This window comes from Oratosquilla oratoria, chromosome 34, assembly GCF_046742065.1.
Source record: "Oratosquilla oratoria isolate Oo_2021 chromosome 34, ASM4674206v1, whole genome shotgun sequence".
Classification (NCBI taxonomy): Eukaryota; Metazoa; Arthropoda; class Malacostraca; order Stomatopoda; family Squillidae; genus Oratosquilla; species Oratosquilla oratoria.
This window is the reverse complement of record NC_134810.1, coordinates 22,892,546-22,909,525: the sequence shown is the minus strand read 5'-3', so window position 1 is coordinate 22,909,525 and position 16,980 is coordinate 22,892,546. Positions and strand designations below refer to the sequence as shown.

At 39.4% G+C, this 16,980-nt stretch overlaps 1 protein-coding gene across 3 annotated transcripts in view; it reads right to left on the bottom strand.

Annotated features, from left to right (window-relative positions):
- The window catches only part of LOC143018111 (phospholipid-transporting ATPase VD), a 110,015-nt gene that overhangs the window by 26,671 nt on the left and 66,364 nt on the right, over positions 1-16,980 (bottom strand). For all 3 annotated transcript variants that reach the window (XR_012965730.1, XR_012965731.1, XM_076173233.1), the window contains exons 4-15: positions 10,520-10,721; positions 10,088-10,280; positions 9,608-9,756; positions 8,743-8,889; positions 7,686-7,797; positions 6,855-7,006; positions 6,384-6,632; positions 5,235-5,874; positions 4,672-4,788; positions 4,030-4,290; positions 3,695-3,852; positions 1,322-1,539 (exon numbers count right to left, since the gene is read on the bottom strand). Coding sequence is in view for 1 of the 3 variants with exons in the window: in XM_076173233.1 (XP_076029348.1) it covers positions 1,322-1,539; positions 3,695-3,852; positions 4,030-4,290; positions 4,672-4,788; positions 5,235-5,874; positions 6,384-6,632; positions 6,855-7,006; positions 7,686-7,797; positions 8,743-8,889; positions 9,608-9,756; positions 10,088-10,280; positions 10,520-10,721 (2,598 nt within the window). In the remaining 2 variants the exon portion in view is untranslated. The remainder of the gene's footprint in view (positions 1-1,321; positions 1,540-3,694; positions 3,853-4,029; positions 4,291-4,671; positions 4,789-5,234; positions 5,875-6,383; positions 6,633-6,854; positions 7,007-7,685; positions 7,798-8,742; positions 8,890-9,607; positions 9,757-10,087; positions 10,281-10,519; positions 10,722-16,980) is intronic.

The window sequence follows — 16,980 nt, the reverse complement described above, 5'->3', positions numbered from 1 at the left end:
ATTAAAGTAGCTTCACACAGAATAAATGGTAGGCTATTAAGTTGGACTGGTAATTGGTTGAATGATCGAAAACAGAGAGTTGTTCTAAATGGCAAAACTCCTAGATGGAAAAATGTTATGAGTGGAGTTCCTCAAGGTTCTGTTCTTGGGCCATTTTTATTCATAATATATATGATATAGACCACGAAATGAAATCTATTGTCTCCAAATTTGCTGATGATACAAAACTGTGCAGGATGGCAAATGATCACTTAAACCAATTAGATATTCAAGAAGATTTAGATAAACTACAGCAGTGGTCTGAAAAGTGGCTAGTAAAATCTAACACAAGTAAATGCAAGGTTATACACATAGATAAAAATAACAGTAAGTACAATTACAAGTTATTTGGAAATTTGTTAACAAAAGTGGATATGAAAAGTATCTCGGCGTAATCATCAGTAATAATCTTAAATCATCTAAGCAGTGTCTTTCAGCCTCTGAGAAAGCAAATATGATTCTAGGACTGATTGCACAATCTATTGACTTCAAAAGTCCATCTCTCATTAACAAGCTATATAAATCGTTAGTTCATCTACATTTGGAATATGACATTGACAGATTGGAAAAAGTACAATGGTGAGCCACAAAACTGATTCCAATACCAAAAATAAATCATTCAAAAATCGAATAAAACATATGAATCCGTTTTCCCTAAAAAAGCGTAGACTCAGAGGTGACCTGATACAAGTCTGTAAGATTCTAAAAGGAATTGACAACATCAAAAGTGACAATATTTTCACACTAAATGAGAATCTGACAAGAAATAATGGCTTCAAACTGTCAGGAAATAGATTTAAATTGGAAGTGGATAGAAACAACTTCACCAACTGTGTAGTTAATGAATGGAATAAACTTCCTGCAGAGGCAGTGCAATGTAGTTCAGTTTCAAGCTTTAAGATTTGTTTAGATAAACACCTAAGCAAGATTGCTGTAATGCCTGTCATTTATTTTATATTATTTATTTGTTTGTTATTATTTGTCTATTTATTATCATTTCCTTGATTATAATTTATTATTATTTACTTGTCAATTTACTATTATTTATATTTACCTGTTTATTTAACTTTACCTACCTATTTACTTATTTTATAATTACATTATTATAATTTCTATTTATTTGATTATTTGTTTATCATTATTTTATAATTACATTATAATTTTTATTTGATTATTTGTTTATTTGTGAAGAATTTCTATCAATCAAGGGCCTTGTCCTCCTTATAAGGGAATTATTACTTGTTACAAAATACATTACAACTTGTCTTAAGAAAAAACTTACATCAGAGTTCTGCCATCCACCACGAGCCCTCTCTCTTTCGGTGGCTGCACTGTCCGTCCTTCATGCAAGGAGGAAACGCTATCTGATGCTGTCCCAGCATTGGATATGCCTGCTTCTTGAGCCCTCTGCCATGCTGCTTCCTGCTGCTCTATCTGGTGAAGGTACACTTGGAGGGTTCTCTCTGCTTGGTCTTTTGTGCGGGCATTCAACTTCAGAATCTAGTGGTAAGGAAAAGAATAGGGTTCCTATAGCAACTTGTAACATTATCAATGTTTAAGTCCCAAGCAATATTACACAAGATATGATATATTTTTGCACATACACTGAACAAGTGCTCATAACTTTTGAAAACATGGTAACGCCATCATATAAAACCTTGAAAAAATTGTGCCTTCTAACTAACCATCACTAACAAATTCTAGGTGAAAACTAGTTACTCAAACATGAAACAACCTTTTATGAAAATAACAAAATCAGTAGAGTGGGGAGATGTCTGGTTTAATGCAGCACAATTATTGACAATATAATTCTACTTAATATACTTCTGAAAAAATTAGTAAAATGGCTTTAATTATTCAACAAAATTGTACAACAAAATGTAAAAGTAGTAATCAATAATTCATTACATGCTTCTATATATAAAATATTTTTGTACAGAAAAAAAGCTTGAAACAATGGAAAAAATTGTTGGCAAAATAATGTCTAAGTGCTCATTGCCAAGACAAACTTTTTGGCATAAAACACATATGGTATGGAAGAAAATAAATAAATAAACCAATAATATTATTAATAATAATAATAATCAATAATAATAATGCATACATATACCAACAGCTTTTTCCCCCTTACAAGGGAGGTAGCCAAAAAACAAAGGCACAAAATCCACTCCCACCCATTCCATCCCCACATACTCCACTCCCATTCAACCCCCTCTCTCCCTCTTATCTTGGCTCCTCCTGGATGACAGGTTCCCTGCATCTTACCCACTGCCCTGGTTTAAGAGCAATGTAGCAAGATAGAACACATCCACAGCAAGGCCACTTCATTTAATCGGCAACCCCCCTCTCCGTCCTCTCATGCAGAAAAAGAGAAGATGGGGAGAAATCCCTTCAGGCTGCATCAAAATATCATTCATACATACTCTCACCCCCACCATCCCCCACCCATTCCCTTCCATCACATCATCATCCATTCATAATCATTCTCCATTCACCCCTATCTTCTGTCTTCTACCTTCCTTTCTCAACAGACATTCCCCTCTTTCCCAATGCCCCTTTTACCCCATCCATCCATCTCATCCTTGGTCGCCTCCTCATGTTCACTCCTCCCACCTCTGCCTTTCACAGCTCTTTTACAAATCATTCTTCACTCATTCTTTCCATGTGTCCAAACCATCCCAATACTCTTTCATCAACACTATTTCCCAGCTCCCAAACAAATAAACAAATAAATAATTGATAAATAAATAATAATAATAATCATAATAGAAAATTTATAAGGTCATACAAAACTTTTCAAAGAATGAGGACATTTAATTTAATGTACGAATATCACAATTAAAAATACTTCCATCATTGGTCAAACAAAATGTAATTTAAGGACATTTCCCCAAAAGAAATTGGTAACATTAAAATTATGATAATGACAATAATGACTACAGTATAAGACTCATAATTATTTTTTTTTAATAACTAATTACCAATACAATAATAAATCATATGTCTAACTAACCAAATGTCTTCTTCAACTACGTGTGGAATGATCTTAGGAATAAATAAATACTCACACACTGGGTTTTTTCTCCACTTGTCATAATACACTCCTTAGTGCCTAGTGCAATGTGTATAATTTGTCAAATTCAAAACTACCCTCAACTAAAACCAACTACCCATACTCTACTACATCTTTTATTGTTAGTTTATCAGTCTTTTGCAATAAATATATTTGGAAAAGGATTTCCTAGCAATCTAGTTTTTGTATGATTCTAAATTGAGGACAGGAATGTGACATATTTTGTTTGCTTTCAAGCTGAAGATAGGTAGTTCAAGTTGGTACTTGGCAAACACATCCAGTCCTATGTCTCAAATCAGTATTACTCCTACTCACCCATTATGTACACATATTCCTAAACTTCAGACACAATTGTCAATACTATTTTTGTTTAAATCATGACAAATGTGAGAATGAGGATGGGAGAGAATGTATGAGAAAGTTGTGTAGTATATGTTTTTTGACAAAATGTAGGAATCTATTACACTAGCTTTCCTGTGCATCCCCTCCATTCTCATCCACACACTATGTGTGATTATACACTATATCACCAAAAATATAATGTATTTATTTCATTAATAAATTCAATGAATTATCATTTACCTCCATATTAGGTGTGAAAAGGGCACAGGAGTAAGCAATATTTACTGCTGTCTCCTGCTTGTCACCAGTAAGAACCCATACTATGATACTAGCATTCCTCAAGGCAGTGATAGTTTCTGGAACTCCATCTTGTAAACGGTCCTCTATACCAGTGGCACCTAACAAGAAGAATACAAGAATGTGCAAGTGTTACAACAAAACAAGAAATCTAATGAAAAACATGGGTTTTGAAGCAAATTAAACTATTCAAATTCTCAAATAACTATAGGAAACTTCACATTGACATCTCACTGTATTGAACACATAACATTTATTTAAGAGTGCACAATATTTACCCAAGAGTGTAAAATTTCTTTCAATTCTATTATAACTTTCAAACAATTTGTGCTCTCTATTTGACAATGAATTTTCAGCTTCCTTATGCTGAATAGCCCAGTCCTCATATTCTGTGTCGGAAAGGATTCTCTTGGCTAAACACAGCACTCGTAGTCCCTTTTTGGAGTATACATTGAGGTGCTGTTGTGTTCTAAAGATCCTTAATTTAGTTTTGTCATCTACTCCTCGACTTAGGTAGTCTAGGATGGCTGAGTCAGCACCTATGGAAGAGAGATACTGTGTTAGAAGGAAATAAAAAGAGTGAGGGGAGGTGAAGCCAGTAGAGATGAGAAGGTAAAGGGTGCAAATGGTTGTTCAGTGTGTACATGGACAGGATAATGAAGAAGGTAAATGTAAGGGTGTACAGGGGTTTGGAGCTGGAAAGGAATATCCCTTTATTCATGAGAAGCCAGGATGACAGGGGCAATGAACAAGTTTTGGATGTACAAGTGGGTTTTATTCTTTGACATAACTATCCCCCTTAAAGGGGAGGAAAGTTCTTCTGGTATACATATGTATATATTATTCATGTAATAATTTCACAAAGTCAATATACAAAAACAAAGAGTGTTGCAGTAATATTTGATAATTATAATACTAACCTTTACAATAAAGTATTTTTTCCTGTGTGTGAGGATGTTTGACTATAATGGACATTCTCTTGCGAGTAGAGTCAAATGGAAGAACATGAAGGATTTCAAATTCACAAAGTCCATGAGCTAAAAAAATAAAAATTAATTTATTCCAAATACCTTAAAACAAGTAAAAAATTTTATCTCAACACAGTAACAAAGTGACAAACTCAAGAGTATGGCATAGTTTAAAATGTTGTTGATACTACATTTGCACAACAGAAACACTGCATGCTCTAGCTAAATTACATGCATCACATACATTCAGCCCTCAATTTAACAGACACCTATTTAATCATTCTCAGAGGAAAAGCACAAAGGCCTAGAATAAGTTTTTAATATCCCCTCTATATGATCATAAATCGTGTCAAGAATCCATCTTCACAATCCTTGGTAAATCTGATATGAAATTACAATACATATGTTGAATTTATCATATCTATTGAGCTAATGTTCTCCCCCTTTGGTCTGCTAAATCAAGGAATGAATGTAGTTTGATTCCCCATAATCACTTCAAGAATGATTTATCTTACCAGGCAGTGACACAAGGACATTGTGCAAATTTCTCCTGAGCAGCCGACACCCATATTTATAAGCTGCATCCACCAAGGCCAGCTCATCTGGGCTCTCTGCCTCATATATGGGTTTGATATCCATTGGTGAGGGTGTTGGTGATGCTCGTGAAACATTATCTTGCATCAAGGAAGACATGGCATAGCTCTGCGCTGCTTGAATGTTGAGGAGCGATGGGCGAGGTGGGGGTGAGGTACTGTTGCTCCCTGGAGTTGTGGCAGTGATTGTAATTGCTGGCGGAGATGGAAGTGGAGGTCTCTCCTCCATTCCTGTTAAGTTTAATGCAGTGCCATTGTTATGGTTTAGGGGCATAAGGTTGATGCCCGTGTTTGATGAGGGTGAGTCAGTCTCCTTTGGGGTGAAACTGAGAAGGGTGGGGTCACGAGGTGTGACTTCTGGAGTGTGTGGAGGGCTAGAGTTGGGTGACGAAGCTATGGGAGATAGGGGACGAGAGAGGGGCAGGATTCCACGGAATAACTTGGTTCCCCCAATGCCAATGTGGCCTAAACTGCTCTTCTGGAAGTGATTGTTGCCATCTACTTGATTACTCCCTGAAGTGTTTGGAGTCTCACTTGGGATGATCATCCCACTTGCATTCATCTGCAATGAGGTCATATATAAACTATTTGCAAAACTTTATCTTACCTTACAATATAGTTCCAAAACTAAAATGCTATCTTCCTCATACAATATCTCAGTTTAAGAACTTAGTCTTTAAGAATCTGTGGTTAAAAATAAAACACTTCTGTACAAACAGCCTTGTTTTTCTTTACTTACATATCTAGGTCATGGATAAAAGATGAGATAAACTTTATGAACTCTTTGAAGCAATGATTTTAAAAATAACAACACTTTCATTACTACTACAAAGGTTGTAATGTATGGCAATCTTAACTACCACATCATTCTTTTCATTCTATTTCAATTCTATCGGCCTCACAACAACCTAGGAACTCAACAATGTTCATGGCCATTATATACTAATTACAATATATACAGAAAACTATATCTTAAACAAAAATGTAAATATATACCATTATATTTTGTTCAAACTAAAAGGCCTTTGATATATAGATAGATAGAACTTATTGAAAGAATCCCTCTCTAACCTGATCACGATGTGGATGTTTGGCAACAATGACAGTGTTGCATGCTGCCATGGTGAAGAAGAAATCAATCATTTGTTGTGCACTGCAACCTTTGCCTGTGGTCTTTGTGTTACTGTTGTTTGGTAATTCTATGTTGCTTAGGTTTACATCCCCATTCAGGCTTCTATTGTGGGTTGCTGGCACTTCCAATGCTGCTAATTCCTCTTGCAGTTGGTTATTTATGGTGAAAGTATCACGTTGATTGTCTTCCTGCGAACCAAACCCAAGAATTAGATATGAAATTCTGTCTAGGGTAAAATGGAAAGGTCACTCTTCAAATTTATTTCTTGCCTCTTTTCCTTATTATATTTTACTATGCAACAATAACTTGCCATGAGGCCCACCAGACAACTCTCCAACACCACAAACAAACAATAATGTTTATAGAAAGAAGAATGAAAAGAGAGAAAGGGAAAAAAAAAAAAATCTTACCTTTCCAACAGAGACAAAATTATGTGCAAAGTCAACGCCCCCAATGGAGCAGCGCTGGAAGACCATATTGTTCTCTGTTAAGGTTCCTGTCTTATCAGTGAACACATACTGAACTTGACCCAGTTCTTCAGGAATGTTAAGTGCTCGACATTCTGAGGAAGCAATAATAGACATATCTGGGTTATCAAATGAGAGAAAGAATGGAAAAAAAAGAAAAAAAAAGAAAAAAAAAAAGGACTACATCAATCATCCATGGCTGTGAATGGACTACAAATTGATGCAACCCAAAAGGTTTTTACCTTGTCTTCTCTGTTTTCAAATGAGAAGACTAGGAAGGAGGGCTGCCATGTTAATAAAGTGGCTGGCCCTGTTATGGATGTGCTGTGTCCTGCTGCATTGCTTCTGACCTGGACAATGGGCAGAGGACAGGGACCCTTTATCCACAAGGAACTAAGAAGAAAGGGAAACAAATAGATGATGAACAGGAGTGGGATGGATATGGGTGGGTGCATCCCTTGGCTGGCTACTTCCCTTACATGGAAGAAGGGCTTTTTGGTACATGATGATGATGATGATGATGATGATGATGATGATGATGATGATGATGATGATGATGATATGGTTTAACGTCACACACTCCCCCCTATCAGGAGGCTAGGATGGTGCCCCTCACAGAGGGCTTTGTAGATGTGAATAATAATAAACAATATGTACAACTTATGACAAGGGGACTTCAGTTATGTTTGAGGCTGTCATTTACAGTGCTGTAAGATAGGTAGATTATTTTAGAGAGTTGTTGAACACAACACCTAAAAAACATTGATGATTTACCTATGGTTTTTCCACTACGTTTGTCAAGAAACTCTGTATCTTGATGGATGTGGTAAACCTGCATCAACTTGATCACTTCGATGGTTACATAGAGCGATATTGGAATGATGACCTGAAAAGGAAATTAAAAAGTTTTGAATGTGTAAATTCAAGACTGAATGAATAAATAAATACATGAATAAAAAGATATGCATATATTGACATCAAATGAATTAACAAGTAAATAGAATAGTTAGGAACTAATGTGACTAAGTATTTCCAGGACTCAATCACATTAGTTCTTATGAATCCAGTTTTCTGTATGAGGGGTTGAGGAGGGAGGGTCATCCTGATGTGGATGTGCTGTGTCCTGCTGCACTGCTTCTGACCCGGGCAATGGGCAGGAAACAGATGACCATCCACAAGGAGATGAGAGGGAAATGAAGGTTGGTGGATGGGAGTGGAATGGGCAAGAGTGGGTGCAGGACTTGAATGGCTACCTCCCTTATAAGGGAGAAGAAGCCTTTGGTAAATAGAGATAGACAGAAGAACTAAAGGGGTATATGGCTCATTTTCAAACTTGAACCAAACAATAGAATCATACAGGTGATATTGGAGAAAATTATGGAAGGGAGCACTGTAACAGTAAGAAGGGATCGCACAAGTTAAGAATGAAAGTTACATTATATTTCAATACACTTCTTTGTCATACAAATACACAAATATTTGATCTTCAATAATATGTTAGCCAACTCTTCTATCTGCATACTTTGTGTGATTCACCATGGTCTTGGATCATGTGTTGGATTCATGATCAACAGCTATTACTCTCCTAGATGAGAGCTCTGAGCTATTATATGGCCCAATCTATTTGTAATGCCGTGACCCACACCCTCAACTCCTTGCCCACTAGTGCTGGAGTGCCAGTGATACTGAGTCCTGTCCTGGGCAGGACTTAGACTCAGATTACTAAATTAGTGGTCAAGAACAGTATCACTGCACAATTGAGCCATGTGCATTAGCCAGAGTGTTAGTAAAGATTCCTTACTATGACAATGAAAATTAATAATAATTTTACCTGGAAGATTATGACAAATGTCCAGAAACTTATGAATCCAACCTCCACTGAACTGTTGGATAGTTTGAAGTTTGACACATCAAGACCAAGATCATATGGGGGGATAAAGGGCACCATACCCAAGGTCGAGTTCTTCTCATAGTAATTCTGTAAATCAAGAATTGTTTAAGTTTGCCACATACATATATATATTACTATCTATATAACAAAACAAGTCTATGTGATTTTTGAAAAATAATGAGGGAGTGATGGTAAACCAATTAAGAATTGTTTAAGTTTGCCACATACATATATATATTACTATCTATATAACAAAACAAGTCTATGTGATTTTTGAAAAATAATGAGGGAGTGATGGTAAACCAATTAAGGCTCTTGGGCCTTATTGTGGAAGTGCTATTTTCTGTTGCATTGCCTCTGACCTGAGCAGTGTCATGGGGGACATGGGTGACCCTTCATCCACAAGGTGCTGAGATGAGTGGAATGAATGGGTTTTTAAATGGGAGTGGGATGAGTGTAGCGTGGGTGTATGATTTGACTTAGCCACCTCCTCAAAAGGGGAAAAGGCCTTTTAGTGCATGTATACAAGAAATGTATCAGTTGGAAGCACATGTATTACTTTCTAATATACTGAATCAAATTTAGGTAAAGATAGAAAAATAGATAATATAAACTGCCACCTGAAGAAAAATTGACTCGGACTACAATAAAAATAATGAAAATTATATTAGGAAAAAGACACTGCAATTAATAAAAAATTACGAAAAGTATGTGATCAATGCCATGAGAAAAAATAACATGAACAAGATGATAGCAAGGTACATTTCGACAAACATCCTGTACAAGTCCTTCTAAATGGACTTACCTGCCAAAGTCCTGAGCCAGCAGCAGAGATGAGGCACATAAAAAACAGGATCACCACACACCAGATCACTTCCATATTCATCTTCCGCTCTAACTGTGATCTTTTATAGCGAGTTCCACCATTGTTTAGCATTGCTTTTGTTTCACGACCTGCAAGTAAAAGAATTGTACACTAGATGGACAATGAATCCAAATAGTTTCTAAAGGGAATTGAAATATTTATTTTTCATATATTACCAGTATTCCTGACCAAGGGGATGTGATCAATATTGGTTCTTCAACTCTCATAAAGCTGTAAGTCCTGATTTGGTTTATGATTTAGTTTAACGTCATGAACTTCCCCTATTGGAGGGCTAGGATGGTGCTCCTTATAGTGAACTTTGTAGCATGGAATTTAATGAACCATGCCCTTAGTGCAACTCATTCCAAGCAGGATTCGAATCATCATCATCTCGACCTTCGCCGCATTTCTGTCACTTACCTGCATACACTACAATGCCCTCCACATAATCTGTATTCTTGATAGCACAGTCGCGAAGCAGAAGGTTGTCCTTGGTTAGGGGCACTCGCTCCCCTGAAGGCAGCGGGATGCTGCCTGTGAAATGGTAGATCTTGGTGGATGGTGCTCCAACTTCCATGACAAAGTCAAACTTGGAGACCTCAAATCGATCATCCTGATGGGAAAATTTTAAATATATTCCTCAGGACCCTTATTATAGAGACACTAACACGCTCAACAACCTACCTACAAGGAAACAAACCCTCTATGAATCTCATTAATGCACTCAGGCATGTACTACCAAAAAGAGAACCCAAACCCTCATGAATACACATTCAGGGACCATCAGGAACCCTGTCAAGAACGACAGACTGCCGAAGACACTCTACAAGGAAGATATTCTCAAGAACCCACCATAGACAGACCGCGGACACTCTGCCTCTGCTTCAGGTTGTTTTCTCCGTCCAGGTTCATACTCTCAATGTAACAGCACCCATGCTCGTCTGACGAACTGAGGAAGACCATGTCTGCTGGGATGACCTCGTTGCACGACAGGAGGATCACGTCGCCCACCCGCACGTCCTTCCATTGTGTCTTCACGTAACGCCGGTGCTCACTGCAAGAATGTGAAAGAGTCACGTGATAAAAGGGTGACAGAGAGAGAGATTTACACACGATCATACACAAAGACTATTCTGCAGCAGCAACACATAATCATGCGTAAACCTAACATATACAGGGAAGAGGTTTTCTTCCAGAGTCCGTTGTGGGCGATCAGTTTCCTTGGTAACTCCGGTGTCATAACTCCATGACATTAAGCTAAAAAAAAAAAAAAAAAAAAAAAAAAAAAAAAAACCGACAACAACAACAAAATTCCAATGGTAAGTAAAATATTCTTTCAAACGTTCATATTGCAAAAACGACAAGTCGCGTGACTTGACTGGTCTTTCTCAGCGATATGAACTTTAATGTCTGTATTCAGCCCTATGTTCATATATTGGATGCTGCCAAGTTATTTCATATAGCTGAAAAAGAACCCACTTAATATGGCCAAATTATTAAACCTATCTAGACTAATCCTTTGGTATTCCTAAACGACTTTGTTAGAATGGCGATCATGTGGTAGACTAAATATACAATGTACAAAACTTGTAGTCAATACTTCAAACCGGTCTATCATTATATCGTAATATTGGGTACATTTATTCATATTTATTTGTGTATCTATTCATTCACTGTGAATGCGTTTATTATTTATTCGTTTAATGTTGATGCGCTTATTTACTGTTACCTATTTATGCGTTCATTTATTTATCGAATGCGTTTATCAATTACATATTTATTGTGAATGCTTTTCTTAACAATTTATTAATTTATTCTTGTTTTCTGCTTAACCAAATGTTCTTTTCGCTTCATTCTCAAGTGACCTCTGGGAACTCATTAGCTCGTTAACTTATTGTTACATAAATGTCTGCTCGCCTTGAGAACGACATAACATCGCAATAATATGCGAAGAGGAGGAAGAAGAGGAGGAGGAGAGGAGGAGAGTACTTGTTCTACACCCGTCCCTCCTACTTCCTATTACCATACCTGACCGCACCCTTATGGTATCTGCCACTAATTACCAATGCTTCTATCCTTGGAGTGGGGTGAAGACACAACCCTTGGTGTACCCAAGCAACCTCAAGGACACACCGCAACCTTACCACACCCAAACACAACCCCTTCCCCCTCGCCCTCCATCCACCCACCAACCACACCCATACGACCCCCCACCCCCCATCCCGTTCCTCCATCAATTGCGATGTCCGCGTCAGGGTCGTTCCTGTGAATGGTGCACCTCTTGGGAAGATGCAGGAGAGGATCAATTCCTTAGGGGGAGGGGGAGGGGGAGAGGAAGAAAGGGAGGGAGGTAGAGAGGGAGGGAGGGGGAGAGAGAGGAGGGAGACAGAGAGAGAGGGGAAGGGTCAGAAGGAGGGAGAGAAAAAAGAGAGATAGTGAGACAGAAAGAGGGGAAGAGAGCATGCGAGAAGAGGAAGAAGAGGAAAAGGGAAAATGAAAAGACCGATGGAGGAAAACAAGAGGAAAATGAAGTAAAAAAAAAACACGAAGTAAATGAAGAAGTGGAAGATGAAGAAGTGGAAGAAGAAGAGAAAGATGAAGAAATTGGTGGTGGTGGTGGTGGAGGAGGAGGAGGAGGAGGAGGAGGAGGAGGAGGAGGAGGAGGAGGAGGAGGAGGAGAAGTAGTAGAAGAAGAAGAAAGAATTACAAACTTCACGCTCCCTTACCCCCTGTCCACCCCATCCATAGAGTTATTTAATCTTCTCTAAAAACAACCAACTGCTTCAGTGCTCACTACATGGCAACTAAGTCACCCACACCTATGCGGAAATAGACAAGAACTGCTTTACCAATAGAGTAGTCAACGAACGGAATAATCTTAGTGACCATGTACTGAGCGCTGAAATAATTTGTTGATTTAAGAGAAGATTAGATATCTTTATGTCTAGGGATGAGGTGGTAAGGAGCACGAAACTGCCTAATGTAGGTCTTATGGTCTCTTGCAGTCCCCTCCATTCTTATATTAACAGTATCTGTCAGCAGAAGCTATGAGAGCCCAATGCAGGACCACCAAGCTAACCATGGGACGATGATACAGCCTCTGTACCTGATCATATCGGCCTGATAAAAATGTAGGGACGATGTGATTTCTGTGACTAGTTAGAAGTATTACTAGAACTTGTACTTAATAGCGACATCTTCGCATGTGGATCACTTTTGTATATTCATTCTGGTGACGCCAAACGATTTTTCATCTCACTTCTAACATTCAGCAATCCCCTATCCCTATATCCGAACAGCCATTAACCCGAACTTCGCCGTTATCCAAATATGATTTGTGTTCATTTTCTATAAACAGTCTTTATTCCTTTTATATTGAAAATTTAGCACTGGAATGGTGGAATGGCGGACTGGGGGAGGGGGAGGGGTAATTTTACATTGCGTATCCGAACACTTTCATCAAATCCGAACAACCTGTAGTCAAAATCGTTCGGATGTAGGAGGGATTACTGTATATACGAGATCGTGTGTGTATTTACCTAGTTGTATTTACTTAGTTGTATTTTACGGGAAGAGAGCTATGCTCGTGGTGACCCGTTTTCGTATCTCTCCGCATCCAGTTTATTCTTAAAATCTTGTATAATTTTGGCACTCACTGCTTCTCCGTTTAGTTTGTTCCAGACATCAATCACTCTATGGGGGAAGCTATTCTTTTTCAAATCTCTTCTGTAACTGTCCTTCTTTAGCTTCTTTTCGTGTCCTCTTGTTTCTCTTCTGTCCCATTTTAATAAGTCGTCTCTATCAAGAATTTCCATCCCTTTCATAATTCTGTAAATGGTCAACAATCACCTCTTTTTCTTGTTCCAGTGTTGATAGATGTGTGTGTGTGTGTGTGTGTGTGTGTGTGTGTGTGTGTGTGTGTGTGTGTGTGTGTGTGTGTGTGTGAGTGTGTGTATGTGTGCACATTTGTGTGAGTGCATGTGTATGGAACTCTAAATTCCTTAAAAAACTTCAAGATCAACTTTGGTTCCTATTAAGAGTGTGCCTAAAGACCAGTTCTGACATACTTTTAAAAAATATCTAAATTCCATTTTTTTTTTCGTTTTTTTTTTCGAATCTTCGTGAACAAGAAAGGAAAAGAAAAATACAACATTTGCGTCTCTCAGTGCCAAGACCAACAGTCGTTAGAAAGGGAAACATTATCTATCTGAAAGAATGTTAAAAAACAAAACAAAAAACGAATCAATTAATTACCATCGAAGACAAAGGGAAAGAGTCTGCTTAAGAAAAAAGAGAGGAGAAAAAAAATCGTTTTTGGAAGATTGGAAGGGCGGAGGAAGAGGAACAAGAAAAAAAAAAGAGGACGAGAAGGAAGAGAAAAAAAGGGCGGATGAGGAAGAGAAGGACAAACAGAAAAGGATAAATAGGAGTAGGAAGGAGGAAGAGGAGAATGGAGGAGATAGATGGAGGAGGAAGAGGAGGAGGAGATAGTTGGAGGAGGAGGAGGAGATGGAGGAGAGAAATGGAGGAGATAGTTGGAGGAGGAGGAGGAGATGGAGGAGAGAAACGGAGGAGGAGGAGAAAGAGGAGGATAAAGAGGAGAGGGCGGAGAAGGAGGAGGGGAGAAAAGAAAGAAGAGGAAGAAGAGGAAGAAGAGGAAGACGAAGGCGGAAGGAGGTGGAAGGAGATAGAAGGAAGGCGGATGAGGAGAGAGCAGGAGGGAGCAGGAAGAAGAGGGAGGGGGAGAGTTGGAAGCAGGTAAATAGGGCAATGGGTCAAAGAGAGGGAGTGAGTGAGAGTGAGGTACGATGAAGTTGAATAACAAATAAATGTTTGACGACGACGACGAGCGAAAAGGAGAAAATGATCAGCACAAACGAAGGGTCAAAATGATGTAGTAAAGGGAGAGGGAAGGAGAGAGAGAGAGGGAGAGAGAAGGAGAAGGAGGGAGAGATGGAAAGGATGGAGAGAAAAGGGAAAGAGGAATGGAGATGAGGGGAGAAGGGGAATAGAAAGAGAGAGAGAGGGAGAGAGAGGGAGAGAGAGCGAGGGAGAGAGAGAGAGAGAAGGAAAGGGAGGAAGACGGGGTAGGGAAGGGTGGGGAGGAAGGGGAAAGATGGATGGAGAGGAAGGGGGAGGGAGAGAGGGGGAGAGAAAGAGAGAGAGAGAGAGAGAGAGAGAGAGAGATGGAGAGAGAGAGAGAGAGAGAGAGAGAGAGAGAGAGAGAGAGAGAGAGACGAGAGATATATATATATATATATATATATATATATATATATAGAGAGAGAGAGAGACAAGAGGGAGAGAGAGAGACAAGAGGGAGAGAGAGAGAGACAAGAGGGAGAGAGAGAGAACCTCGACTAGGTCCCGACCCTCTGGAGGGAGGAGATTATTTTCTCCTCTTCCTTCTCCTCCTCCTTCTCCTCCTCCTTCTCCTTCTCCTCCTCCTCCTCCTCCCTCTTCTTCTTCTACTTCGACAGAACCACGAGAGCACTTCGAAACTATCTTCTCCGAGATCGTCCACCCTTTCCCCAACATTCACTCTCGCGACAACGAAGTGTCGAGGAAGACAAGAGGGGAGGAGGAAGGAGAAGAGGAGCAAGAGGAGGAGGAGGAGAAGGAAGGAGGAGGAGGGCGCAGGAGTGACCAGGAGGGACCAGGAAGGAGGAGGAAGAGGAGAAGGAGGAGGAGGGGACAGGAGGGGGGAGGAGGAAGAGGGGACAGGAGGGGGAGGAAGAAGAGGGGGCAAGAAGGGAGAGGAGGAAGAGGGGGCAGGAGGGGGGAGGAGGAAGAGGGGGTACGAGGAAGAGGGGGCAGGAGGAAGAGGGGCAGGAGGGAAGAGGAGAAAGAGGAAGAGGAAGGAAGAGGAGGAGGAGGAAAGGAAGAGGATGTGTGTATCAGAAGGCCGATTCAAATGTCAACATTTTACTTACAGGATAATTGGAAATGTCCAAGAGAAAGATGGCGCGGGGGCGACACAAGAAGAAGAGGAGAAAGAGAGAGGGAGAGAGAACACACACACACACATACACACACACACACACACACACAAATGCACACACACACACACACATGCACACACACACACATGCACACACTCACATACACACACAAAAACCATACACGAATTTAAGAACAATTTAGACACTGTGAGATACACAGACGGAACCCCACGAGCGTAGCTCCCCTTCCCGTGAGATACAACTATGGTAAACACACAAGTTCATTCTCTCCCTCTCCCTCCCTGTGTGTGTGAAAGTGTTTCACCTTTGTTTACCTTAATGCAATATACAGGAAAAGGAGCAAAGCTCGTGGGGTCCCGTCTTCTCCAATGATCATAGGTTCAAATTCAAGTATAGTTCCAACTTGAGCTGTGTGTGTGTGTGTGTGTGTGTGTGTGTGTGTGTGTGTGTGTGTGTGTGTGTGTGTGTGTGTGTGTGTGTAGTTAATCCAACATATGGACCTTCTCTCTTCATTACCTCACTCCTCCTCCTTCCCACTCCCTCCCCACGATCACCAAATTGCATCCCAAACACTCACTTTGCATCCCCAGCCCCTAAGGAGAACCTAAACGAACCCAGGACATCCCCAGGACAATTCCCCAAGGGAAGATCTCGTGACGTGACGTGACGTCACGACAGCTCCCGATGACGTCACTGGGCGGCGTCTGCGCCGGGCGACTTCATAACGCAACCTGCTGCGCACAACGAGATTTCACACACTGAATCGTCGCCGGTCTTAACCTTGTTCAGGCCCGTAATCGAGTTAGTTAATCCTCAATTAGGCGACGCGGACAGGCTGTGAACTGGCTTCGTGACCACGGCAGTTACGGCTGTCGCTTGTTTTCAGTTAACATAATTTTCTTCAGTTGTCGTAAAGCGATTTTATTCAGCTGTGGAACACCCCCATCCTCTCTCCTTCTCTCTCTCTAAACAAGTCGTCGAAACAAGGTCGAATGCAACAAATGAATAAATAAATAATTAAATAAAATAAAATTATATTAAACAAGTAAAATTAAATAAACAAATAAAATAAGTACATGATAAGATAAAATTATACTAAACCAATAATAATAATAATAATAATAATAATAATAATATAATGATAATAATAATAGTAATAATAAAATGAATGTATAGAATACACAGATAAAATATAAAAAAATAATACAGAAATAAAGTATAACAAAATAAAATAAGAATGAACAAATACATGAATAAACAAATAAATAATAACAGGGGAGACAGGGGGAGGAGAAGGAGGAGGGAGGTGAAGAGATCCTGAGAGGAGGCAACTCGAACCTCGTTTTCTGT